This window comes from Aspergillus aculeatinus, assembly GCF_003184765.1.
Source record: "Aspergillus aculeatinus CBS 121060 unplaced genomic scaffold BO66scaffold_32, whole genome shotgun sequence".
NCBI lineage: Eukaryota > Fungi > Ascomycota > Eurotiomycetes > Eurotiales > Aspergillaceae > Aspergillus > Aspergillus aculeatinus.
In genome coordinates, this window is record NW_020291501.1 from 333,694 (window position 1) to 358,554 (window position 24,861).

Sequence of the window (24,861 nt, forward strand, 5' to 3'; positions counted from 1 at the left end):
CCATCCTGAAACATGAAGAGTGGGTGTGAGGGAAAACTTGATGATGGATCTCATCTTCACCTTGGTCTTAGGAAGTACAATCTATCATTTGCCGCCCCTAGCCGCAACACAGAGCTGATGGTAGGCAACAGGAATTGCTTGGTTCATGCAGATTATGAGGGCATTCACATTTCCCGAATGCCGGGCGTCTCCACGAGTTTGCCAAATCGGGATATTGTCGCTTCGGCCCGCTTTCCTGACTCGTTCCTCGATTGCCAGATTGGAAGACATGATGCTTTTCCAAGGGCCTTCATATATATAAGGTAGTAGTTGTAGTAGTTGTAGTAGTTGTAGTAGTTTTAGTAGTTGTAATAGTAGTAGTAGTCTGTCGAGGAGTGCACGGTAGATCTACTGTAGATCAGATTTGACCATCGATGTTTGAGTTTCTATACGAAAACCATGTAGGTACTCCAGAGTACACTTACTATTTACGACAAGGATCGGCAAGCCAGAGGAGCGGAAGAACACTTGGCATTAAGTTCTTCTGCTTGAATGGAAGCTGTCACACTCCATCATCAATCAGGGGTCCCAATAGCTTCGCAAGTATCAAGCTTTGAGTGGTCTTGCAGACGGAAGTAACGTTGCCGGAGATTTCCACACCCCGAAATAGCTCACACCTCGAGTCTGCGCGTGCAGAATTTACCATATACCTTGATCGACAGAAGGTGATGAGTCGGAGCACGAAATGTCTACTGCAGCGATGCCAGTCACTTAGCGATGAGCATCGTGATCGGCATCATATCATGAGTCCTACCCAAAGCTATCTGAATTTAGGTTCCTGTGCTGTAGATCGGTCGTGATAATCGTCAGTCATGCCAGGTGCGGGCAAGCATAAATTCAAGATGCTCCCGTCTCTTCTTCTTCACTCTGGTCGAACTTCAAACATCATCGCTCACAATCATCCTCCTCGACTTCCACAGCTCTGGAGCCCACCGAGATGCGCATCACAGCCATCATTCCCTTTCTGGCGCTAGCCTCCCACCCACTCACAGCATGTGCTCAACGTTTAACAGGTAAAGTTGTGCTGGGAGCTGGACCAATACGCCGCGATACCGACAATCAGTACTGCTGTGTCGGTGTCGATGGCCCTGGCACCGCCGCCTACAAATACGTGGAGCAGTACAAAGACCCGAGCCCTGCCGTTGGGATCAATTGTGAGTTATACTCCTTTCCTGTGGCATTGAGTAGACTTGACGCGAGAAATCTGCCGCCCGCCTCCACATCCCCCTATGTGCGCCAGCTGCTGACTCCGATGAATAGAACCAAAGGCCGCAGCTCCACGAAGGGGCTATGCGATGACGGTGCACCCAACCTTGTCTCCTGCACGGACAGCTTCGGCGTATGAATTCTCCTCCCCGCAGACCTTGCCGAATAACCAGGAACTCCCGTACTGACAGGTGATTTGATGTACTCTACAGACATTCGAAGTTGGTTGCACGAAACTGTAACCTGGGCAGAGCTTATAAAAGTTCGGGTTCGTCGAACACCAGCAGTCGGGGTCGAGTTGATGGGGTCTTGGTCCCACTGGTGCTGTCCAAGCATCATTTGTGTGAATTTGGTGGGATTGACATCTTTGGCTGGAATTCCCAAAGAGGCCTTTTTCTTTCCACCTTGTTTCCTCGATATAAAGGAACCGCTTCCGTGTTCGAGATCAGCGGAGAAGCGAGTTACAATAACTGCAGACCTTGGAATTAGTTACCATCAGTTCAGTCCACGAACGAATTCCCAAAACCTACCTGTTGCATTATCGAGGGACCTGCTCGCGAGTCCGGAGCCCTGACCGGAAACATACATGTCAGATGAGACGATACGGGGCCTCAGTTACATTCCAAGAGCCAAGCGCCGGATCCTATTACCACCACCTATACCTCGCATTGTTGGGGGCCGGCAGTTGCAAGGGATGATCGCTGGAATATGCATGTATATTGCAGCGATTTTAATGGTTAGCTTATCAAGACGATCAAGGTTAAGGTCGACCTTATCCCACTTGCTTCTTCTATGGCTGGTGGTGTAGATCGGTCATAATCGCGGGCACCAGCAGACACAGTCTCGAGACACCCACCCATTTCAACTTCTGTCGGTGTCCTCAAACCTCACGCTATCTTTGAGTTCACTTCCAAACAACCTTCTCAGCTCCCCAGTTTTTAGCCTATTGCGATGCGTGTTACAGCTATCCTCCCTTCCTGGCACTAGCCTCCCACCCACTCACAGCAGTGGCCCAAACTACAGTAGAGGATCTCCTAGATGCACTGGACAATTTGCTCGGGCGCACGACTTACAATTCAGCCAGCCAGTACTGCTGCAATTTCCTCCGAACGGGGATTGGGACTCTTGGCGAATGAAAGGGAAAGTGATGGTGTCTGTTTTGTTGAAGGTGCGACAAGAAGGAACCCTCATACTTCATAACCCCATACATACCCCTAGTACTTGGTGCCTCACCTTTCTGATCGGAGATCCTGTGGGATCGTTATTGGTATATGATGAGTCCGAAGACGAATGCCTTATTCGAGGACTATCTGTCGATCATCGCGATGATCCTCTAGGTTATGATCGGCGTCACACCAGCTGTTCTAGCACTGATTGTCAGAAATCGAGCTCGGGTTCTGGAGATCCGTCACAAAGATCATCAACCATAGCCGTCCGTCAGCGAAGATAAATTCCCAGACACTCCCCATGCGTCCCTCTCCAGTCTTCCCAACACCCCATCAAACTTTCTCTTACCTCCTCGACTTCCACAAGAGCCTAGCCCACCACAATGCGTGTCACTGCCATCCTTCCCTTTCTGGCGCTCGCCTTCCACCCGCTCACGGCGTTCGCCCAAGGAGGTGCCGTAGGCGATATCGCAGAGGAAGTTGAGGCAACACTTGGGCTCAGAGCAGAATCGAGCTGCGACCCCGACGATCTGTACTGCTGCATCTACGACGGCCCTGGCACCGATTATTATACCAAGGTGCAGGAATACACCGACCCGGGCGCTGGCGTCGGATCCAACTGTGAGCCTGCCGCGTGCCCCTGTGCCTTCCAAGTCTCACCCAGCCATCCCTTTGGGCTGGGCACATTCCGCCGGTGCAGCATAGTGTTGACCCAGACAAATGAATTTAGGTGACCTCCCTGATGAGGAAACGGGCCAATGCAACTCCAAGGCACGCACACTTGTCTGCTGTCCGGACAGCTTTGGGGTATGGAATTCTTCGCCCTCCCTGCTAGAGGAACCCTTGTGCTAACACGCCTTTGAATTTGCAGCAAGACAAAATTGATTGCACGCAGCAGTGATGCGAGCAGGTAATCTGTGGTCGTTGGACCAGAAATATGGAAATCAGTGGAAGCCCGGAGTTTTGTTGGGATAGTGAATTGATGGGCGAGTCGACATGATCGCAGCATGTTGGATGTAGAATACTGTAATAATTGGAAAGCATCTCGATCGACAATCGTTTTGGGAGAACCCTAGATCTTCCCAGCCATCCAATCTTTCCAGGCACATTGTGCTGAGACACCTGTTCGTCCCAGTCAGCAGAGAAGTAAGCGAATGCAAGAGCGGACCCTGGAAGGGCAGGCTAGCGGGCTAGTCCGTGAAGAACGCATCGAGCCGAGCGGGGGCTGACGTGGGCGGGTTCTTCAGGCGGCCTATCTCGTTTATATACGGAATTTCATAGACGGGGCTTCTTCATTCTTGCGCAGTCTCATTATACTGAGTATACTGGGCTTGACCTGTATGAAAGTGGTTGCAAACCCCCCGTCCCAAAGATCTGCTCTCATAGGAACTCATCAGATTCGGGTACATCACGGTACCTTTCCTTGCTTACAGTAAACACCACGACTCATGTGGCGCTTGTGGAGGCTCAGCGCCGCAAAAACGGAGTCTTAGCTCGCACACCAGAGCGGCCGGTGATTGGGTGCGGGAACTTATAAGCAGCCACAAATACCCTTCCGGGATAGAGCTGACAGCTGCGTAGAGAACCATGTGGGGCCTCGACCTCAGTTCACTAATCACCAAATATACGTAAGCCATCTCTAGTCATGCAGCGAATCAAGCAGCTGTCTGGGCGAGGTTCGGAGTTTTAGATCGAAAACTTCAGCACTCATCGGGCTCCGAGAAGCTATGCAGAGCTGAAGAACACGCCGTCATCGGAGAAATAACCCTCAGGCTGGAGAACAACCCTACGGGGCCTGGGCTATAAAAGGAGAGTCCAGCTCCACCTCAGAGAACAGATACAAAACTCACCAAGCTCTCCATCCTCTCCACAGCCAACCCTCTTGTACAGCCCGCACTCGCAAGTACACCCTCTACAAAATGAAGCTCACCGTGTCCAAGGTCAGTTGCCCCGTGGAGCCCACGACATCTACAACCACCGCGCAATCAACACTAACCAAACCGTGCAGACTCTTGCCCTCCTCTCCGCCACCGCCGCCACGGCCACGGCCCTGGCGGAGGTCTCCATCGACTTCTACCTGTTCAACACCACCTGCTCCTTGGACAAGCCCACCACCTACACCCTCCTGGAGAACTCCTGCTTCGGCATCGAGGGCTGGCCCTGGGGCTCTCTGGCCCCCTACCTCGCCGACGGCACCACCTGCAGCGATGCCACCAAGACGCCTGTGCTGTACACCTGGACCGACTACAACGAGCAGGACTACGACAACTGCGGTTCCACCCTCTACGCTACCTACGACGTCACCGACGAGCACACCTGCTACCCCGTGGACGCGGAGTATCTCCAGCGGCTGCAGGTCAAGTGCGAGTAGCGGGTTCGATGGAGGTTTCCAGGATGCATGTATATAAGTAGTGGGACAAGCACGGCTAGTGAATCGGGCAGGAATTCAGAAGCCGGAACTGGATGGCTTGGTTTCGTTATTCAAATGTTTCCTCGGGGTTGCTTTCCATTGTTCTGCCCTCTCCCTCCCGGAAGGTGGCCTTACGTAAGCACCAATCCATTCGTAGATTACCAGGATCAGAAAAGCAGACAGCTAGCCGTAGGTAAGCCAAGGTACTTCTAGTCTTTCTCGACGCGGCGATCTGGCTAGTTACTGCCAGGGCTGGCTGGAAAATTGCCCCTCCCTCGTCTTGCAATGCTTTCCTATCACACCGCTCGGCTTACGTGCACTGGACTAGGCAAAAGATGAGAAGCATTCGTTGTAGCGTGTGTGAGAACTATAGAACCTATATTTGTCGCACTAGGGAAAGACGAACCTGCATTGGGGCTGCAAAGGACTGCTGCGTATGGACGTGGAACTCGGGAACAGATCGCATTGGGGTTGTCGCACGGGGTCAAGTCGTCGGTCGGTTCGATGTCGCGTTGGGTGATAATTCAAACAAACTCCTGATACACGTTTGGCGCATGGGCAAAATATCAAGCAGTCGCGGTCTTCGCCAGCACCACCAGCCGCGCCTTGTCCCATCCCTTCCGGTAGTCGGTGAGCTCGATACTGACTACTCGCACCAGGCCCTCGGCCACCAGCCTCTCGATCTCCGCGTCAAACCCCATGGACACCCACACCTCGTCCAAGATGGTCGCCACAACCAGCCCGTCTGTCTTCAGGATGCGGATGAACTCGCGGAGCGCGGGGTCCGGCCCCACGTGGCCGTGGGTGAAGGTGCCGGCGCAGGTCACGATGTCGTAGGTCTCGGCGGGCAGGGCGATTGGTTGCGTGAGATCGGCTTTGGTGAGGGTGCGATACACCCCGGTGTTGGCGGCGACCGCCAGCATCGCAGGCGATAAGTCTAGGCCGTCGATGGTTAGTGATGTTGCATGGCCGGCGCCTCGGGTCAGGCCCTCGCCGACGAGGCCGGTGCCGCAGCCCGCGTCGAGGATGCGCGCGTTCGGGATCTTGGTGAGCTGGAGTGCGGCTTGCGCGACGGTGAACGGGGCGACGTAGCTCTGGGAGGCATCGGTGAGGTCCTGGTTGTAGGAGGTTGCCCAGGTGTCGTAGAGCGCCATGCAGTCTTCCTTGCTGCCGCTGGCGCGGGCCTTGACGAGTAGGGCGTTTTCGACCTGGACTTGGGTTGCCATCGTTATAGCTGAGGTGGTGTGTGGTTTGCAAAGAGAACAGTAGGCTGTGGAAAGAGATGGGGATTGCTTGGGGGTAATCCTTGGTCTCTCGAGACTTGATTTAAATACGGTGCTGCCCCTCAAGTTAGGAACCTGCATAAATCTGCCCATGCGCGACATGCGAGAGAAGGAGGGGAACACTCTAATAAGCGCGGTCAAGATATCAAAGATCCAATAGCAACCACGAACAGGCCCCTGAGATGCTGTGCATCTACCGGCAGAGTGGGAACTACAGCGAACAATGGCATTTTCAAGAGGGGTTCAAGGCGGGGGATCAAGGCATTGACCTCCGATCGCCATTGTGCTGCATCATGCCAAGGCTTTTGTGCCTCTTGAAATCTCTTATAGCGCGATCTTACCCCGCGACCGCGCAAGATTCAATCCACTTGTCTTTTCTACCGGGCTACACAGAGGATACATGTGTAAGTCGGCAGATGCGCGTCCAAGCGCATTGTCACTGTTGGTTGGGGCATTGTAGCCCGCGCAATGTGCTTGTGGCTGGTCACTTTTCCTGTATAGGGCGTGGTGCAGGAGCAAGGTTTTATATGTTCCAAGGGAATGACGAAAGCGACCTCTGCACCGCACCAGAGGCTTGAAGATTTGTGATGGTCTGCTCAATCAAAGCTCAAAGCGTCCTGCAACAAGAAAAAAAAAAAAGAGCCAATTTAGTAGGCTGTAGCCTATTTCAGGTACCAACCGGCAATCTGACATGAGCATGGCGGGGTACTGACCGTTGATTAGCTCCGGTATTCTAGGCTACACAATCCTTCCCAGGGCACACTACACCAAGCAGGAGTCATCTGTTGATAATATAAAATGACCAAGGATACCAGATATCCTATACATAACATCTCGTCCGCACGGAGTACCTCAATCTGTGCATCCACTGTGCATCCACTAATTTGACACCTCCTCCTCAGCAATGGCAGAGACCGAAAGGGACGCAGACGCAACCATGCGCCACGCCATCACCCAATTCCGCCACAAAATGGAAACCGCCAACCGCCGCTTCCTCCAGGACCGAGTCACCGAGATCGAAGCCCTGCACCTTCCCACCGAAGCCGCCAAGCTGCAGCGGATGCGCGACTACTGGGACAATCTGGGCATCGGCGGGCCGGACCCGCACTGGAACCAGCTCGTCTCGCCCGGACCCGTCCGCGAAGACCGCGAGGTCCGCGGCGTGACGTCTCTGGCGGAGGTGCCGTCGCTGTACCACCAGTACATGGACGGGGTGTGTCCCCCGCGCCTGCGGACGGAGGCGTGGCGGCAGATGTATCTGGAGACGTTCCACGAGGTGTGCTCCGCGGCGGTGGCGGATGACGGCCAAGCCCAGGAGGCGGAGGCGATCCCGCGGTGTGAGGAGTTAGTGCTCTTCCTGAAGTACGCGAACGGGGTCTGCGATCCGGATTTCCGGCGTCTGGGGATCGCGCCTTTTGTGCCGGGGTTCTACATTGGGGTGCCTGAGTATGCGTTTGTAGAGGAGGGAGCGGAGCGGGAGGTGGAGGGTTTCAGAGATTTGGAGGCGCAGCGGGAGGCGCTGAGAGGGTACTTGGAGGATAGTCTCCTCGGTCAGGTGGGGCTCCATGGGACGATTGATGATGATCTGGAGGTCAAGGTTGGGTTTCTGACAGGGGGTGGTGGTTGGATGCATGAGGATCGGTGGTACAGTGCTTACGCGTACTGTCGGGTGATCGGGGAGGATGGTACGGACTCCGCGTATGGGCATTGGGCGTGGCGGGTGGTTTTCTTCGAGGCGAGCGAGGAGAACTCCGCGACGCTGTACGGGCGCAGACCCTTGTTTGATTCGATTCCGGAATTCTTGGAGTGGTATAGTAGCTGGCCGGATTATGTGGACATGCGCCAGGTTCGACGGAATGTTCTGGGGGACTACACTTGAAGCGACGATGATTGTGGTTGTTGCTAGGGTTGGTTTTTTACTACGCGGTATCTGCATTGTAAACACGTAGGTATACGGAGTAGCTATAGTGGCTCACGGCATGAGAGTGGAACGGTCAATCTATTTCTGAATGAGGGGTTTTGTTCGCATTGGATCAAGCATTTTGTGAGATTCCACTGACATTAATCTAGACTTTTAGCCTAATCTCATCCATAGGCGAGCTGCACACCAAGAATTCTCCCGTAAACGCTAAATTTGTAGGACAAAGCCGTCCGTACCAGCAATTCATATGGTGCCGTGATTGCGGTGGCTCTCACCCCCCTGTCAGACCCGCAATTCCCCCGTCGGATGTGATGTTCCGCCCACCCAAGCGAACATTGGCCCTTGCTAGGGTATGCTTGCAACTCCACCATATATTGTGAACAGGTTTCACATGCACCGGTCACTTAATGAGTACGTGGGTCATCTCATCCATATTGATTCCCGTCTATCCTGTTTAAGCGAGTCAGACCCTTGCCTTCACTCCCGCGAAGTGACTGAAGCAAACAAAGGTTATCTGTCGGTGAGTCGCAAACCTCATCTCCGACCTCTGACTAAAAGTGGTTTAATCTCGGATAGAAGCAAGATTCTTTGTTGCTGAGCATGACCCCTTCCACTGCTTGGCTGTCGTCTATGAGTCTTACCTCCCTGGGGCTAGGGCAAACTTCTCAAACGCCCTAGCCGGGATACCGAGGCCCTTGAATCCATTCCTCCAGTAACGTGACACGGATATAGAATAAACAAAGGAAATTTGATATTGGAAGAAGTGTCTACAAGAGAAATGGAGGGACCAAAGGAGAGAAGACACAACACGCAAGGATTCAAGAAGTCTACACCATCCCCGGCCCCGGCCGATCGAACCCCCGACCCTGCGATGCAGCCGCCGAGCGACTCCGCCCCGCCTGGGCTTGCATCGAATGTGACACGGTCACCTCTGTCGTCAACATGATTGTGTCATGCTCATGCGGCGAGAGGATGTATTCCTCGCTCGAGTTATCGCTGCTGTCGTGCCCCGGGAACGAGGTCGCCGTGGCGGTGGTTGTGGTGGTGGTTGCCGTCGCTTTCTTGGGGAAGGGCTCGGGGTCGTGGTGGCTGGCTTGGGTCTGCGACTGGCCGTGCTGCTGCGAGCGGGACATGGAGCGCAGACGGTAGGCCTTGCTGCCGTATGTGTTATGCTGGGGGTAGTTGTAGGGTCGCGATTTGTAGCGTGAGCCGTAGCTGCCCAGCACTTGCTTAAAGAGGGGTTTCAAGGTCGGGAGGCTGCCAGCCACGATGCCCATGTTGGATTCGACACTTCGCAGGGGGGTATTGTTAGCGTATGAGGAGGATTGACGTGCAGGGTATTGAAGGGGGACGTACACAACCCAGATCGTGAGAGTAGAATAATCCCAGAGGAAGTCGCCCGTGCGACCGTAGTTGGGAAGCACGGTGAGCTTCACGATCGCTGCGGCGCAGGCACTGTACACACGATTGGATCTGATTAGCCCATCGCTGCTATACTATTGATAAGGGATGTTTGCAGTCTTACAAGATACCCAATCCCAGGATGCAGATCAACGAAGCCTTGGTTCGCTTGTTGACTTGGAGATGTCTGTCGGGGGGTGGTGTTAGGGCTCCGTCTTTTCCAGCATAGAATCTGATCCGCTAGACTTACCTGAGCATGAAGATAGGGAGAATGGCGAAGATCAAATCAGTCAGGATGTTTAAAGCTAGAGGTTTGTTCAGTAAACGACAAGCAAGATCCCCCGCTTAACATGCGTACCTGTATTCGTATAACTCAGTTTCAACAGCTGTATCGGGGCAAAGCATTTCGACTTGACCGAGAAATCCCAAATACTCCGCATGTCATGGCATTGGAAAATGAGTGTCTGTCAGGAGTCAGCTTCACATTGTCATCTGCAAAACCAGCACCACGTACGAAGAAACAGATTGTGGTGTAAATGAGCATCAGAGCTGTATGTCGTCAGTTGGATAAGAGCTAGAACATAGTGGAAACAGCACTGACCGATGACAACCCAGATGAAAATGCGATAGCCCTTGCGCGGTGCAAATCGTAGCAGGAACAGTCCGATGGAGATCTTGACGAGTCCAATAGCCCACATGTATATCGCCTGGGTAGCAAAGTTCAGATGCATCGCTTTGGTAGCTGTCTTTTCGACGTAGGCCGTATGTCGACCCGCGCCGTAGATGACTTCTGGAATGATGATTCCCCATCCGCTGAGGGACTGATGGCCGCAATGTTAGTACAGTACTGCAGATACCACCCGGCTAGACAGAGATGACCCGAGTGACTTACCAAGATCATGGTCAGCAGCATGGTATAATCCTCGAGGTTGGTCAGCACAATCCAATTCGGTATAAACGAGGCAGAAGACAACACTTACATCAAACCCCACATTGCGGATGAGGAAAACGCGGACATACATGCGGGCGAGCACAGTGATTGCAGCCCCAGCAGTCACAATGCTGGTGGCCGCCAGGATGCGTGGCCCTTGATTATCATCAGGAAGGCCCGCGCCGCCCGGATGCGCGATGGTCGACATGCTCAGCACAGAAAAACGAAGGACTGGGCTGAGCTGAGTTAGCTAGCTATTTCCTGGGCGATGCTTGACCTTGGCCAGGTTATGAATATCCAGGAGCAGACAGAGCTGGTGTGACGACCATGCCAAGGATAGGTGCATGAACTACGGGTCCGCCATGCGACCATGGAAGAGTCAGGAACACGAGGATCAAGATCCCTCAGGATGAATAGCTGCATTCGCTTGACTAAAGAATTCGATCATCGCAGGATCCATCTCACCAAAAATGGGCGTCCGGTCGCGACCGGATTTCCAGAGCCAACGGTTGACCGTTCGATCTCGGGCGACGATCAGGATCCGGTAGCAGACCCTGGACGGTGGCCATCTGATAGTTGGCAGGAATACTCCGTACACCACCCAAGTTGGTGCCTGCACCGATGCTTCTTTCTGGCCCTTGTCATTCATTTACTCTTCCTATCCTAGTCCCCAACCACATAGTTCAAGCCACGACTGACGAACCAAAAACCTGGCCAATGGACCGTGCGCCTAAGGGAGGGCCAGCCAGCCCAGGGTGGATCGGCCAGTGCCACCGGACCTGCCAAGTCGCTTCAACCTCGGCTTGGGCAGATGATTTGCAGTGTCGCACTCGCACCCTGTACCCCTAAAATTGGGTGGATGGGCAGATTGATTAACTTTTTGGCCGGAGTGGACCCGGGTGGAGTGCAGTGGGGACAGGGACCGAGGATTGACTGGAGAGACGGACGTCAATGAATTTGTGCTGTCGCCGGTTGCATCTCCAACCCTAACCAACCCAGTAATCCAAAAGTGATTCAATCTATAATCCCTGGTTAGTACTCGCCAGTCCGCCTCTCAAATCCCGGTCATCCAAATTAGTTCTCCCCCGAGGCAACACTACATCCTATCCCCTGGCCAAGGCCAGCCAGTCAGCACGTTGTTGCTAATTGACTTTGGTCGCCATGCTGCTGAGTGCGTGGGGGTTGGGTGGGGTGGGGACTTGTGTTCTCTCGTCTTCTCCCTCGGCCCTAACAATTCCGTTCCTTGTCTATCAGGCCGAGTCCTAGTGCAGCATGCAGCTAAGATAGCTCGCTGGGTGGGCCGATCGATGCACTGGCTGTAGATAGCTTGAGATGCGCCGCCGTTAAATTGACAATCATTCCCTCATTCAACCTGCTTCTCCCCGCCCAGCCTCCTTAACTCTAACTTTCTTTTCCTTCTTCCCTCTCTTCTCCCATCTCTTCCTTTTTCCTTCTGCCCAGGAGTGGTGTGACATCTGCCATCGCCACCATGGTCGCCCTTCAGACTCTCACTCTGGGCCTGCTGCTCTCAGGGTCGTGGGCCCTCCCCGCGGCCGAGACAGCAACGGCCACCCTTCCCACGAGTGCCTCCAGCTCGACTGACGTGGCCTCGTCGCAGCTGGATCAGCTGAATTCCTTTGCCTACAACCTCACCACCGACATCCTGTCCACTCCCTCGGGCAGCACCAAGCGCAGCGAGGGCACCTGCACTCTGGACAAGCTGCGCGTGCGTCGTGAGTGGCGCACCTTCTCCAAGTCCCAGAAGAAGGCGTACATCAACTCCGTCCTCTGCCTCCAGAAGCTGCCCTCGCGCACCCCGGCCGACCTGGTCCCCGGGGCGCGCACCCGCTACGATGACTTCGTGGCCACGCACATCAACCAGACCCTGGAAATCCACTACACGGGCACGTTCCTGGCGTGGCACCGCTACTTCATCTACGAGTTCGAGTCCGCCCTGCGCGACGAGTGTGGCTACACTGGCGACTACCCTTACTGGGACTGGGGTGCTGACGCCCACGACATGGAGAACTCACCCGTCTTTGATGGCAGTGAGACCTCCATGTCCGGTAATGGAGCCCCCATCGCCGATCAGCCGGACGTGATGCTCTACCTGGGTGACTACCCGGCCATTGACCTCCCGCCCGGCACCGGCGGCGGCTGCATCACCAGCGGCCCGTTCAAGGACTACAAGGTCAACCTGGGTCCGGCTGTTCTCTCCCTGCCCGGGGGCAACACCTCGATGGCAGCCAACCCGCTGGCCTACAACCCCCGGTGCCTGAAGCGGTCGCTGACCACCGAGATCCTCAGTCGGTACAACACCTACCCCAAGATCGTCTCTCTGATCCTGGACAACGACGACGTCTGGGACTTCGAGATGACGATGCAAGGCATTCCCGGCAGCGGCTCGATTGGTGTCCACGGCGGTGGCCACTACTCCATGGGCGGCGATCCCGGTCGGGACGTCTACGTGAGCCCCGGCGATGTGGCCTTCTGGCACCACCACGGCATGATCGACCGCGTCTGGTGGATCTGGCAGAACCTCGACCGTAAGCACCGCCAGAATGCCATCTCCGGCACGGGCACCTTCATGAACAACCCCCCGTCGGCCAACACTACTCTCGACACTGTCATCGATATTGGTTATGCCAATGGTCAACCCATCGCCATGCGCGACTTGATGAGCACGACTGCTGGGCCTTTCTGCTACGTGTATCTCTGAGGGGACTGTGTGTTGTCTCATGGTTTCGGGTTTCAGAACACCAATCTAGGAGGATTTAGCTGGGAGCTTGTACATATGCATCATAGAGCTGAACTAATGCATTAATGGATTTCTTGGACAGTAGTGCAGTACACAGCATTTGAACACTACTAGGCGAGACACTCAGATTCAGTGAGCCGAGACAGCGAAGTATTAATCAATTTCCCACCCCATTCATTAGGCAACAAGTGCAACCGGTGCCTCACCTCATAACCATTCCTGCCATGATTCAATGGGTGTGATCCTAAATGCCTGAGGCATCCAGCCATCCCGGATCGCCCGGATCGCCCATTCTCCCCACTCCAAGACGAGAATAACACACGCATAGTGTGACCACCACACCGCGTCCACGTATCTAGGAAAGCACCACCCATCCTTATCATGTGGACTGGTCAACTGAGTCCGGACAACGTTGTCTCTTTCCCTCACCGGTGCCGACCACCCCGAGCTGTGTGCGGCTGCCTGGGTGATCGAATCACAGACCCTTGGCGGAGAAATCACTCAGGTGTGGATCCCCGTGAGACCCGCGGAAGCGGAAGTGACCGTTCCAGTCCACGGTCTAGATTTAGCTTGCTGGCCAAGGCGCCTGGTCCCTGGTTAGGAGAATCTGTTTTCGTGCGCTCGACTGGACGGAGGGGTTTTTTTTGGTAAATGCACTGGTCGGAGGGACGATGCCATCCGCCGGAAACCAGATCGATCAGGATTGCGGCAACTTACTAGGGAAATTTCTCTGAATTTCAAGTTTTTGGTGCTGTTATCATATGCTCCCTCTTTATGCTACGAAAATGTACAGCATGTGACTGCGAGAGCGAGGGTCTGCCAATGTTGGGGAATCAGCCCTGCCCGGGTCATGTGACCATCCAGCATGCCTCAGGCATCGACTGGGATTTCCCTCTGAAGTCCCTTCTCCCTTTCACTCGCTCGATCTGCTTTCAATCTCCATCACACACGCCGTATGGGAGGATATGTAATCCGCATGCCTAACTCAAAGCTCGTCAAATCTCCGAAGCTTGGTTTTGAAGTTATTGGTGAATATGTGGAGAAATGTAGCCGTCTTGGAGGAAAGCAATGCTGCTAAGGGATAGTATATACTGTGTTTGCAGGTGAAGATCTCTGGGACTTGGGGGGAGGTGGAGGTTCAGGGACATGCTGCGCAGGAAGAAAACTGATAGCAAAAGTGTGATCTGATAAAGCTAGCTTCAGCTCATGGCCCAGTCGATTGCAGAAGATACGAGGGCCGTTTGCTGTTCGGCAAGGTTGCCCTCGTTGCTCGGCATCCTTGCCCGGGACAATCTGTCAGCCCTGACTCTTTAATCCTTTCGTATACTACCTTAGTACATTTATCTGTTGAAACTACTGCCAGAGAAAAACGATGAATAACTACAACTAATTGACAACTCAATACTGGAATTATAGCCCGACGCACTGTCTTGCGATAGATAGTACTCCGACTATTCCCGGCCGCGGTGGAGCATCGCCAACATTTCCACGGTTTAAACCGCAGTAAAAATTTTCACCCCGCGAAACTCGGCAGGATTTCCCTCTTTACCCCGCCATTTCCCATTTCTCCAATCCAAATCCCCTCTGTAACATCAAGCCTCCTTGCATCTGTTGTTATTTTCCCTGGATAATCTCCGTGTCCGCCCTCGAACTGCATAATATGAATGCCTCCGGGCAGATATGCGCTCCTACTTTGGCTGGTAACATGCCTTTGACCCCCCCAATGCCACCAAGATGATCACCTCGTAACCTCTTAGCTGCCTTCACAGTGTGACATGTCGACAGCGCAAGGTTAAATGCGACGAAGCACGGCCAGTTTGCGGCCCCTGTGTCAAAGCCTCTCGGAACTGCGTCTTTTCCAGCAACTGCATCTTTCGCCACTCCAGCGTCAACGATCTTTACCGCGACGTAGGGAGCGGTTGGCTTCCGCAAGGCCCTCAGATATGGGTCCCAATTCCCTCACACCGTACAGTGTTTTCCGGTCTCACGGATGAGCGAACAGCACTGACCCTGCCCCACAGTCACCTTTGTTCAGGTCATAGACCCATTTGCCGACGAAGGATTGACATCTCCTTTGGATGAGCACCATCATGATCATGAAAACCACCTAGTAGTCGCCTCGCCTTCGACAATTGCTGCTGCTGAAGAGAGTTTTGTCCCGACTCCTGCTCGGAGCCCCGTGCCACCCGAACAGAATGGAATCTTGGCAGCTGTCTTGATCCAACACTTCCAGGCAGCTCCCGGTCAGTGGCTGGACAGCTTCGACTCCAATGCGTATTACTCGATCAAGGTGCCCATCATGGCGGCCACGCGGCCGATGTTGAGGGCGGCTGCCTGTGCCCTCGCCGCCAAACATTTGCACCGCCTCTGTCAAGGGGATTCCGTGCGGATATCGCAGCTCCCCCATCTGCGCAAAAGCCCGCTGCAGTGGATGATTCTGACAATCGACTGGAAGTACGAATCCGTGCGGCTCTACGACCAGGCCATCCACCACCTGAAAGAGGCCATTGCGCTGGAAATCCCCGATGATCGACGCGAGGAGATGTTCGCCGTGGTCGCCATCCTCTGCATGTACGAGCTGAGCGATGCCCCCAGCACCGAATGGCGGGCTCACCTCAGCGCCTTGCCCTACCTGTACTGTGGCAGCCCCGATGTCTTTGGCTCGACAGAGACGCTGCCTGACTCCCTGCTGCACATTTCGCGCTCCGTGTTTTGGAGTCTCTACCGGCAGGACTGTCTCTCCGCCTGTAGGTTTTCTTTCCTGCCATGTGCGATTCCGCATACATTTCTGTTCTGATGCCGTGGACGTAGTCATCAACGAGACCCAAACCCGTCTCGACCTCTCCGATCTCATCCTCTGGCGTAACTTCGGCCTCAGCATCTCCTCATACGGCCACCTCCTGCCCCCGTCGAACGCATCCACCACCCCGGTCATCCCCTCCGCCTCTCCTTCCCCTCATATCTCCTCCCCAGCTCCCTGGCTCGATGAGGCCACGCTCAGCAACGCCCTCATCTGGCTCACAGGCAAGATCATCAACTACATCACCAGCGGCGACGGCATCAACCCGGGCGACTACGAAAGCCCGCCGGACCAGCGGCCATCCTTCGGCACCACGCAGGAGGATCTGTTAAAACGATGGCAGCGACTCGACTTCGAGCTCCGCGCCTGGCACGACACCCTGCCTGCCTCCTTCACCCCTTGCGCGCGGACCCGCCTGTCTCTCTCCACGGATTCCCGGCCGATCGCGCGACGCCCCGCCCCCGAGCACCGAGACACCGATGCCTCCGACGACAACAACCCCATCGACGCAGTCGTCTTCACCGTCCCCATGTGCGCCGTCACCATCCAAACCTACCACATGGCGCGTATCCTGCTCTTGAGCAACATGCCGCAGGAGGCCACCGCCATCCGGTCGACGGTCACCGCCCGCCTGCACAACTACCGGCGCATCGCGGGCGAGGTGGTGCGCCACGCCCGCGAGGTCTGCGGCATCAGTCTGGCGGGGCTGCCGGATGCCGTGCTCCCGCACACGGTGCAGCCCCTGTTCGTGGCCGGCCAGTGCTTCGAGGGAGTGCCCGAGCGGCGGTTGGTGGTGGATCTGCTGCGCCGGGTCGAGTGCGAGACGACGTGGGCGACCGAGTATCGGGTGCAGGACTTGCGGCGGCAGTGGGCGGCTGGGGGAGCACTGGCATGATGCTTTTGTATGTAGTGGCGCTTTTTCTGGGTGGCGATGATATGGGTAGAGGTGTCTGTGGCTCAGTGTTAGGGCTGGCGAGTCTGCTGCGGATGACGGGTACAAGCAGCCCTAGAGCCCCTTAGAATTTCGCACATGTTGCGGTGCATTGCTCGTCCACAATCCTGTAGCGATATTCTTCTCTCGCATAGAATTACCTGCAGCAGTGAGAAATGTGCGCCTCGATGCGCTGGCAATAGCTTACAAATACCTATGACGTGAAGCTGCAATGCACTTTACTCATACTTGCGAGTACCTAGGTAGTGGGGAGCATACCCAGAAAACAAAGGTAATTCTGCCGAGCTGGATGACAACAAGGTCTAGACCCATTGGCTGGACTAATCTAATCAATCCACTATTCCCCACTGACTTCGTGTTCAAGCGATAAATGATAAACGATAAGAGCCGGACGCCGCAGAAAGAGGCGATCTTCCCGAGAGTGAAGGAATCGCTCCCGAGCTTCCAATTCCTTCGCCTATCGCGGTCTCGAAGTGTGATGATGTTGTGCGAACGTGTAGATCCCACCTTGAAAAAAATTCTTCAGGGTCACTTAAGCCTTCGAGGCTTTTAAACGGTCTCTTCAGACACGGTCTACTCGTGCAAAGAGATATCCCAGCACTATCTTCCAGAGCGAGAGGGACACCACACCGCAACCATGTCGCTGATTGTGCATCTATCGCGCTATGTCTGGGCTAGCATTTTATGCTCCTTTGGGGGATTCCTGTTCGGGTGGGTGCTGTCTTCAAGAGTTGCACACTTATATCCGAGAGAAACTGTCGCTGACCACTGGCTGGATGGTAGGATGGACACCGGCATCATCGGATCAGTAGTTGTGATGCAGCAATTCACGCAGAAATTCGGCTCCTTCTCGTCCATCGTTCACGGGCTCGTCGTCTCCGCGGTCTTAATCCCCGCTGCCTTCTCCTCGTTCTTCGGCGGCAAACTGGCCGATTGGGTGGGACGGCCCAAGGCCATCAGTCTGGGGGCGCTCATCTTCGGGGTCGGAGCGGCCATCGAAGCGGGCGCCGTGCATCTGGCCATGTTCATTGTCGGCCGTGTCGTGGAGGGACTCGGGGAGGGTCTGTATCTGGGGACGCTGGTTGTGTAAGCCGACCTCTTCACTTGCGACTCGCATAGTGGAAGAGTTGCTGATTGCGTCCACCTATCTCCACAGATACATCTGCGAGATCTCGCCTCCGAAGCAACGAGGCCCGCTCACCACTGGCCCGCAACTCTTCGTCACCGTCGGCCTTGTGGTCGGCTTCTTCACCTGCTATGGCTGCGAGCGCCTGCACTCGTCCATGGCGTGGCGCACCCCATTCACCCTGCTGGCTGGCGTCTCCGTCCTCTTCGGTCTCGCGGCGTTCCTGTGGCTGCCCGAGTCCCCGCGGTGGCTCACCCTCCACAACCGCTCCGACGAGGCCACGCGCGCCTGGGAGTATCTCCAAGTCAGCCCGGCGGATCGGGAGGAGCTAAGCGAGGAAGACGACTACGACGCCCATGAAGAGGCCGTCACTCACCCACTGGCGCCGACGGGCAGCACCCTGGCCCCGAACACCCTCGAACAAGTCCTCTCGCAGCGCAGCGAGAGATCGATCCCAAAGAAGGGTGGCCACGAGACCAGCCTGTTCGACGCGTTCAAGCCGGACGTGCGCAATCGTACGTTTTTGGGTCTATTCCTGATGTCCATGCAGCAACTCGCCGGGATTGACGGGGTTCTCTACGTATGACCTCCCCTTCCCTCTCCGCCCAACCACCCTCATCACGCATACTAATTCAAGGGAAATAGTACGCCCCGCTTCTCTTCGAGCAAGCAGGCATGACCTCCGACCAAGCCAGCTTCCTCGCCTCGGGCGTGTCGGGGATCGTCATCTTCGCCGTGACGGTGCCCGCGCTCATCTACGCCGACAGCTGGGGCCGGCGCCACAACGTCATCCTGGGCGGCCTGGGGCTGGCGGCCACCATGCTGGTGATCGGCGCGCTGTACGCCGCCGACACCGTCCACGAGTCCACGGGCGCCGGCCGCTGGGTCGTCATCGTCGCCATCTACCTGTTCGCCGCCATCTACAGCGTCTCCTGGGCCGTCAGCTGCAAGATCTACGCCGCCGAGATCCAGCCCCAGCGCACCCGCGCCTCCGCCACCTGTCTCGCCCACGGCGCCAACTGGATCTCGAACTTCTTTGTCGCCTTGATCACCCCAGTGTTGCTGGCGAAGAGTAGCTGCGCCGCGTATTTCTTGTTCGGCGGGTGTACGCTCGTCACCGCGGCGGTGTGTTGGGTGTGGATGCCGGAGACGAAGGGGAAGTCGTTGGAGGAGGTGGAGCGGTCGTTTGTTAGGGGGAAGAGGGGTTGATTGTGGATCCTTTTGAATGAGACTGTTTGAAATGTGATGCTGGTTGTCGTACTGTTTTGGTCCTCATCTTATCAAACTATACAAAGAACCCAGTCGTCAACAGCGGGCATGGTACATAGCATCCGAAAAAGAATTAGGGACCATCAGCTACAAGCCTCAGGTGTACAGACGAATTCATGAAAAATGAGCACATTTATCACGACAAGCTGATTTCTATATCTGCATAAACATTTTCAGTGATCACTCCCCTCTTGTCAGTTGTTTAAAGACAGGCATATTTTGTCATGTTAACTCCTCCCTCGTTATCGGTAGCATTCCGACGGAAATTCTCCGCCCGCGTTACCTCCATTTCGCATCAGTCAAACAAGGGTCTTGGAGCATTGACCGCCGCAAGCGCTGGTTCGGGATCTCTCCGAGGTGGAACGATGTGGAGCGTTGTGGATATGTCGATCGGAACAGTCTGGGCAATGCCGGAATTGAAAGAATGGGTGCAGACTTGGGGTTGGTTGGCAACCGGTATAACATCGCGAGCACACTGTTTTCTGTTCCTTACATTATCTTCGGCGAGTCGGAACTCTCATCAGCCCGACTATGGACTTGGTCTTTGTTCGCTAACAATGTTCGCAATGACTTCCAGAAATTCTTTCGAACATTTGGTTCCGAGCAATTAGTCTCAGGCAGATTTTGACCAAGCGAATCTACCCCAATACACATAAGGAAGAATTGTGGATAGCAAAGAGAGGTTTGTATCGGACCTGTCAAGCGCAAGGTTGATAGGTGTTAAGGTATTCGACGTGATCACATCGAATGACAACCAGACGTGTAGTCATTGCCCTGTTTTTTCTTTTCTTTTCTTTCCTTTTCTTTACTTTTCTTTTTTTTTTTCATTTTGATCTAGTCAACTGAAACTCCAGTTCTCTTTTCATGATACGTCGACTAGTCATCAAGATGAGCCCATCTCTGGTCATCATGATGTCTTTCAGCTTCCATGCCTCTAAGTCTACTGTACAGCCCCAACCTTGCTAACCTTCACATCCACCCGAAAATCCTGCCACACATGACAGCAATGCGCATCGCGATCCCAGTCAAATTTCGAACCAGCGAGCTGGAAATCATAGCTCAGCAGCAGCTTTGCGATAGTCAGACGCAGCACCCGCAGTCCCATGATCTTTCCCGGGCACGCATGGGTGCCCACCGAGAATGCCGAGAATGCAGCCAAATCCGACTCGGGGGTGGGGGCAAGCCACCGCTCGGGGTCCCATCGTTCGGGGTCCTTGAAGTACCTTGCAGATCGGTGGATCGAATACTTGTCAACGAAGACTTTGGCCTACGTATAACATCAGTATCAATCTTAGTCAGCTGTAATTCTGATGCTAGACTCACCCCCTTGGGCACATAGACGCCATCTACCTCTATGCCGGTGGAGATTCTGGCGCCCACGTCGTTCACTGGTGGCTGTAGTCGAAGGCTTTCTTGGATGCAGGCATTCAGGTAAGCGATCTGAGACAATATTTCATCTGTACAAGCTTCTTCACGGGAAATAGCAGTGCGGAGCTCGTGCTTCAGCGTTGCGAGCGCCTTGCGATGTTGCAGTAGGTAGTAGAAGACGGCGGATGCGGCGGCTGAAACGGGGTCATATCCACCGATTCTGTTCACACACTGTTAGCTCTATAGCATGAAGATGCCTGAATGGCATACTGGGGATGCCCTCACACAAGAAGACTGATATGTGCCATGGCGCGCTTCAACTCGGGCTTTCCGTCGGCCCCGTCCACGATCCCCAGCTTTTGCGCGACAATGCTCTGTCGAAACTCTTTTCGGTCTGTGAGTCTACGGGACAATTAGACACGCCGCATTCCCAGCAGACAATCTCGTGGGGAGGAACCTACTCCTGGATCCGACTGAAAGTGTTCACCTGCACCCAGTCCGTCGTCATAAGATTCCGAATCATCCTCAGCAGAACCGCTGCGACGGCCGATGCCCCTGGCACGCGACCGATGTAAAACATCAAGTCCAAACCAGCGGTGTATACGTTATCCCACCGCCGAAAGTAGTCAAATGTCTCTTTCGTGCTAATGGGAATGGAATGACCGAGGAAGAAATGCCCCATGCACTGCCAGATCAGCCGGTCCATCCCAGCCGTCAGATTGTATTGCTTCCCTCCGCGGGCTGCGGTGTTTAGCTCTTCCTCCAATTCCGCCAGGTAAGTCCGGTGAATCGTCTCCTGGCTTTGGGTGGGATAAGTTGCCAGAATCCCCTGGACCTGCGACCGCACACTCCGATGGTCTGTTCGGGTGGTGGCCGACTGCGCCGTGGTGTCTCCGATCACGACATCGATCGCAAAACTGACGTTGTTCTGCGTTGGAGTGAAGCCTTTGGTGTACTCGTCCTTGTAAATTGCGTCTCGCGCTCGAGGGCTTGCGAAGGACAGTTCGTTTGGGGATATTCGAACGACCGGGCCTGTGTGGAGTCAGGTAAATGGTTCTCAGAAATAGGTAATGGGTAGCGTACCATATTTTTCATGCAAGTCTCGTAGCTTGGGAAGAAGTTTCCCTGAGTACCGGGCGTGCATTGCCCATAGCTTCGGTTAAAGTTAGACTGGTGATTGAAAGATGGTAGAGAAGCTGCGAACCGGAGACGCTGCTGCAATAGCTGGGCCTGGAAATTTGGCCAGAGGGTGGAAGTATCGATCGTAAATCACGGTGGCGGCGAAGATCGCCCCAACAACCTGGATCCTGTCAGACTGTGTCCATCAGAAGAGGTAAATTGTACATACTAACCAGGAGAACCAACATCATGTTATTTGTTTGTCGACCACCGTCGCTAGGTGGGCTGACGGCTGGCTTCAATCAACTAATATGACGAGCTCGAATCTGAGGTGAAAGAAATCAGGTTTCGCGGGGGCGAGGTGGCTGTGACGAGACTTATGATACATTGAGTAGTTCGTGTGGGGTCCTGCAGGCATTCTAATCACATTGAGCCTAGTAATTGTGACCAGGTCGCCGAGTGTCGATCATGAGGCGATTGGGCCAGCCGGGTAGGGCTTATCATATTCGGATCACCTCATCAGCCTCGCAAATACGATATCAGCCGCACTATTTTCTTTCGGTCTACAGTAGTCTTGTTTTTCACCCCAATCGTCAGTTATGTCGGGCTCCACTCTGGCTTGGACTTTGTCACGATCGAATTTCAATCCACTTGAAATGGTGGTGAGGATTCCAAATCTCGGGCTACCTCAAAGCCCATTGATCCTTCGCTGGCTCCGCATGGGGCAATCACCGATGTGATGACAATATCAGAATCTATCCGAGTCCATACATGCAGGTAGCTTGGATCAGTGCCGATCGTGAACAGGTCCAGTTGTCATTCAAGTGCGTGTGACCGAATGAGTCCTCCACGCACGAGGGGGGATAAATTCCGGTGTATATCTGCCTGGTTGACAATCCCATTCACCGAAAGTTTTCTCCATACTTGCTGATTGCCACTCTAACCTTGAACAGCAACTATGCACACACAGGTCCTTACGGCAAAGCCAGGCTCACCAGGTTTAAGCCCTGAGCCTACGGTTTGCGCCGCACGCGATGCTCTTGATAAAGCAACCCAGTACTCGATGGAGCAAATGAGAGAAGACAACCATTGGTGTGGTGAGTTACGGTCCAATGCAACTATCACGGCCGAATATGTCTTTCTGCGACTGTCTCTTGGTCTGGACCTCACCCAAGAGGCAAAGCCCCTCATTCGATGGCTTCTCTCGCAGCAGAATCCAGACGGCTCCTGGGGGATTGCGCCCCACTATCCCGGTGACATCTCGACCTCGACCGAGGCGTACTTCGCTCTCAAAATCCTCCAGTTCTCCCCCGAGCACCCGGCGATGCGCAAGGCCTGTGAGTATATCCGGAGTGTCGGGGGCGTGGCCAAAGTCCGCATCTTCACTCGGTTCTATTTGGCGATGTTCGGGCTGTTCCCCTGGGACGCAGTGCCCGAACTGCCGGCGGAGCTCATCTTCATGCCCGCCTGGGCCCCGATCAACATCTACAAGTTCGCCTCGTGGGCACGCAGCACGATCGTGCCCCTGCTGATTGTGTCCCACCATCGTCCGATCTATCCTCTTCCTCCGGGGAGTGCAGCGGACGGTACATATTTGGATGAGCTGTGGCTCGACCCTGGAAATAAATCGGTGCCATACCAGCGGCCTGCGAGTAGCACTGGACTGAACTTGCTGGTGACTTTGTTCTTGGTTATCGACCACGTGCTGCACTTCCTCAACGGACTTCGATTCTTCCTCACTAGAGCTTACAGTCGTCGCAGCTGTATCTCCTGGATCCTTGACCATCAAGAAGACTCCGGAGACTGGGCTGGCATCTTCCCGCCTATGCATCTCGGCCTGCTGGCCCTCACCCTGGAGGGCCTTCAGCTCACCGATGCACCCGTTGTCAAAGCACTGGAATCTGTCGAGAGGTTTGCATGGGAGGACCAGCAAGGCCGGCGCATGCAAGCCTGCGTCTCCCCAACCTGGGACACAATTCTCATGTCCATCGCCCTATGTGATGCCTCCCACCCCAAGGACAGTCAAAGACTACACCGCGCCATCAAGTGGATTCAGAATCGCCAGCTCACGCAGCCCTACGGCGATTGGCAGGTCTACAGCCCCAAGACCATCCCGGGAGGCTTCAGCTTCGAGTATTTCAACACCTGGTACCCGGATGTCGACGACACTGCGGCCGCGATCATTGCCTTCCTCAAGCACGGAACCGACCTCACGCACCACAATGTCATCCGAGCGGTGCTCTGGATCCTGGGCATGCAGAACAAAGACGGCGGCTGGGGCGCGTTCGACATCAACAACGATGCGCTCTTCCTGAACAAGATCCCATTCAGTGATATGGACAGTCTGTGCGATCCGTCGTCGGCAGATGTCACGGGACGGGTGCTGGAAGCGTTTGGTCTCTTGTTTCGGAGCCCAGTTGCAGACTACGCGGGCTCAGACTTGCTGTCACAGATGCGCACTGCATCCGACCGTGCCATCGAGTATCTCGCGCAAACTCAGGAGGCGGATGGATCGTGGTACGGCCGTTGGGGATGCAACTACATCTACGGCACGTGTAATGTCCTCTGTGGTCTAAAGTACTTCACCAAACATAGCAGCCGCATCCCCGCCTTAACATCGCGAGCCGTGCAATGGATCCTGTCGATTCAAAATCCAGACGGGGGCTGGGGCGAAAGCCTACAGACCTATCGGTCCGGCAGTCGGGTCGGACTCGATCATTCTTCCACGGCGTCACAGACGGGGTGGGCCGTCATGGCTTTGCTGCCTTATCTGGCTCCGAGTGCCCCCGCTATCGAACGAGGTGTTGGCTATCTCATTCAAACGCAGTCAAAGCAGGAAGGCAGTGGGAAAGGAGCAACGTGGGAGGAGAGCCGGTATACTGGGACGGGATTTCCGAACTTTTTCTATCTTGGATACGCACTGTATGCACATTACTTTCCGATGATGGCGCTGGGGAGGTATGTACAGTTGGCAGGAACTCGAACTGTTGGAGTCTTGTCGGAAAAGAAGATCTTCTGATAGACGCCGCTATGATGACATGATGATTTGTTCTGCTGCGGCCTCGGGAGGCAGTTTCGGAAGATTGCCGAAGAATGATGATGTGTAGAATGC

General features: G+C 54.7%; 11 protein-coding genes across 11 annotated transcripts; 8 read left to right on the top strand and 3 right to left on the bottom strand.

Moving 5' to 3' along the window:
* The first annotated feature begins 792 nt into the window (after positions 1–792).
* BO66DRAFT_121897 (uncharacterized protein) lies at positions 793–1,074 on the top strand. Its single transcript, XM_025641907.1, has one exon. It carries the CDS (start codon positions 852–854, stop codon positions 1,011–1,013), a length of 162 nt encoding a protein of 53 aa, XP_025502672.1. The 5' UTR covers positions 793–851; the 3' UTR covers positions 1,014–1,074.
* A 1,720-nt stretch (positions 1,075–2,794) lies between these two features.
* On the top strand, positions 2,795–3,312 carry BO66DRAFT_439860 (uncharacterized protein; the record flags this gene model as incomplete). The annotated part of the gene is made up of 3 exons (XM_025651195.1): positions 2,795–3,032; positions 3,142–3,218; positions 3,283–3,312. 3 exons carry the CDS (start codon positions 2,795–2,797, stop codon positions 3,310–3,312), a joined length of 345 nt encoding a protein of 114 aa, XP_025502673.1.
* Positions 3,313–4,330: 1,018 nt separating this feature from the next.
* BO66DRAFT_439861 (uncharacterized protein) lies at positions 4,331–4,782 on the top strand (the record flags this gene model as incomplete). Its single annotated transcript, XM_025651196.1, has 2 exons — positions 4,331–4,351; positions 4,420–4,782. 2 exons carry the CDS (start codon positions 4,331–4,333, stop codon positions 4,780–4,782), a joined length of 384 nt encoding a protein of 127 aa, XP_025502674.1.
* Positions 4,783–5,277: 495 nt separating this feature from the next.
* BO66DRAFT_392898 (class I SAM-dependent DNA methyltransferase) lies at positions 5,278–6,578 on the bottom strand. The gene has a single exon (XM_025647631.1). The coding sequence runs from the start codon at positions 6,204–6,206 to the stop codon at positions 5,388–5,390; it is 819 nt and encodes a 272-aa protein (XP_025502675.1). The 5' UTR covers positions 6,207–6,578; the 3' UTR covers positions 5,278–5,387.
* Positions 6,579–6,862: 284 nt separating this feature from the next.
* On the top strand, positions 6,863–8,108 carry BO66DRAFT_392899 (uncharacterized protein). The gene has a single exon (XM_025647632.1). The coding sequence runs from the start codon at positions 7,042–7,044 to the stop codon at positions 7,981–7,983; it is 942 nt and encodes a 313-aa protein (XP_025502676.1). The 5' UTR covers positions 6,863–7,041; the 3' UTR covers positions 7,984–8,108.
* Positions 8,109–8,852: 744 nt separating this feature from the next.
* On the bottom strand, positions 8,853–10,565 carry BO66DRAFT_402724 (integral membrane family protein; the record flags this gene model as incomplete). The annotated part of the gene is made up of 8 exons (XM_025648830.1): positions 8,853–9,480; positions 9,551–9,613; positions 9,677–9,731; positions 9,785–9,890; positions 9,941–9,975; positions 10,028–10,247; positions 10,319–10,348; positions 10,407–10,565. 8 exons carry the CDS (start codon positions 10,563–10,565, stop codon positions 8,853–8,855), a joined length of 1,296 nt encoding a protein of 431 aa, XP_025502677.1.
* A 1,281-nt stretch (positions 10,566–11,846) lies between these two features.
* BO66DRAFT_326181 (tyrosinase family protein) lies at positions 11,847–13,076 on the top strand (the record flags this gene model as incomplete). The annotated part of the gene is made up of 1 exon (XM_025643899.1): positions 11,847–13,076. The coding sequence occupies one exon, from the start codon at positions 11,847–11,849 to the stop codon at positions 13,074–13,076; it is 1,230 nt and encodes a 409-aa protein (XP_025502678.1).
* A 1,664-nt stretch (positions 13,077–14,740) lies between these two features.
* On the top strand, positions 14,741–17,054 carry BO66DRAFT_376923 (Zn(II)2Cys6 transcription factor domain-containing protein). The gene is made up of 4 exons (XM_025645730.1): positions 14,741–14,815; positions 14,885–15,081; positions 15,137–15,862; positions 15,927–17,054. Exons 1-4 carry the CDS (start codon positions 14,796–14,798, stop codon positions 16,808–16,810), a joined length of 1,827 nt encoding a protein of 608 aa, XP_025502679.1. The 5' UTR covers positions 14,741–14,795; the 3' UTR covers positions 16,811–17,054.
* Positions 17,055–17,504: 450 nt separating this feature from the next.
* On the top strand, positions 17,505–19,202 carry BO66DRAFT_454789 (putative MFS sugar transporter; the record flags this gene model as incomplete). Its single annotated transcript, XM_025652043.1, has 5 exons — positions 17,505–17,578; positions 17,651–17,953; positions 18,024–18,417; positions 18,469–18,573; positions 18,639–19,202. 5 exons carry the CDS (start codon positions 17,505–17,507, stop codon positions 19,200–19,202), a joined length of 1,440 nt encoding a protein of 479 aa, XP_025502680.1.
* A 1,000-nt stretch (positions 19,203–20,202) lies between these two features.
* Positions 20,203–21,997, bottom strand: BO66DRAFT_472491 (cytochrome P450; the record flags this gene model as incomplete). Its single annotated transcript, XM_025652951.1, has 7 exons — positions 20,203–20,529; positions 20,586–20,850; positions 20,916–21,032; positions 21,092–21,662; positions 21,714–21,783; positions 21,835–21,930; positions 21,983–21,997. The coding sequence occupies 7 exons, from the start codon at positions 21,995–21,997 to the stop codon at positions 20,203–20,205; spliced, it is 1,461 nt and encodes a 486-aa protein (XP_025502681.1).
* A 710-nt stretch (positions 21,998–22,707) lies between these two features.
* On the top strand, positions 22,708–24,818 carry BO66DRAFT_454796 (terpene cyclase/mutase family protein; the record flags this gene model as incomplete). Its single annotated transcript, XM_025652044.1, has 1 exon — positions 22,708–24,818. One exon carries the CDS (start codon positions 22,708–22,710, stop codon positions 24,766–24,768), a length of 2,061 nt encoding a protein of 686 aa, XP_025502682.1. The 3' UTR covers positions 24,769–24,818.
* Positions 24,819–24,861: the final 43 nt, after the last annotated feature.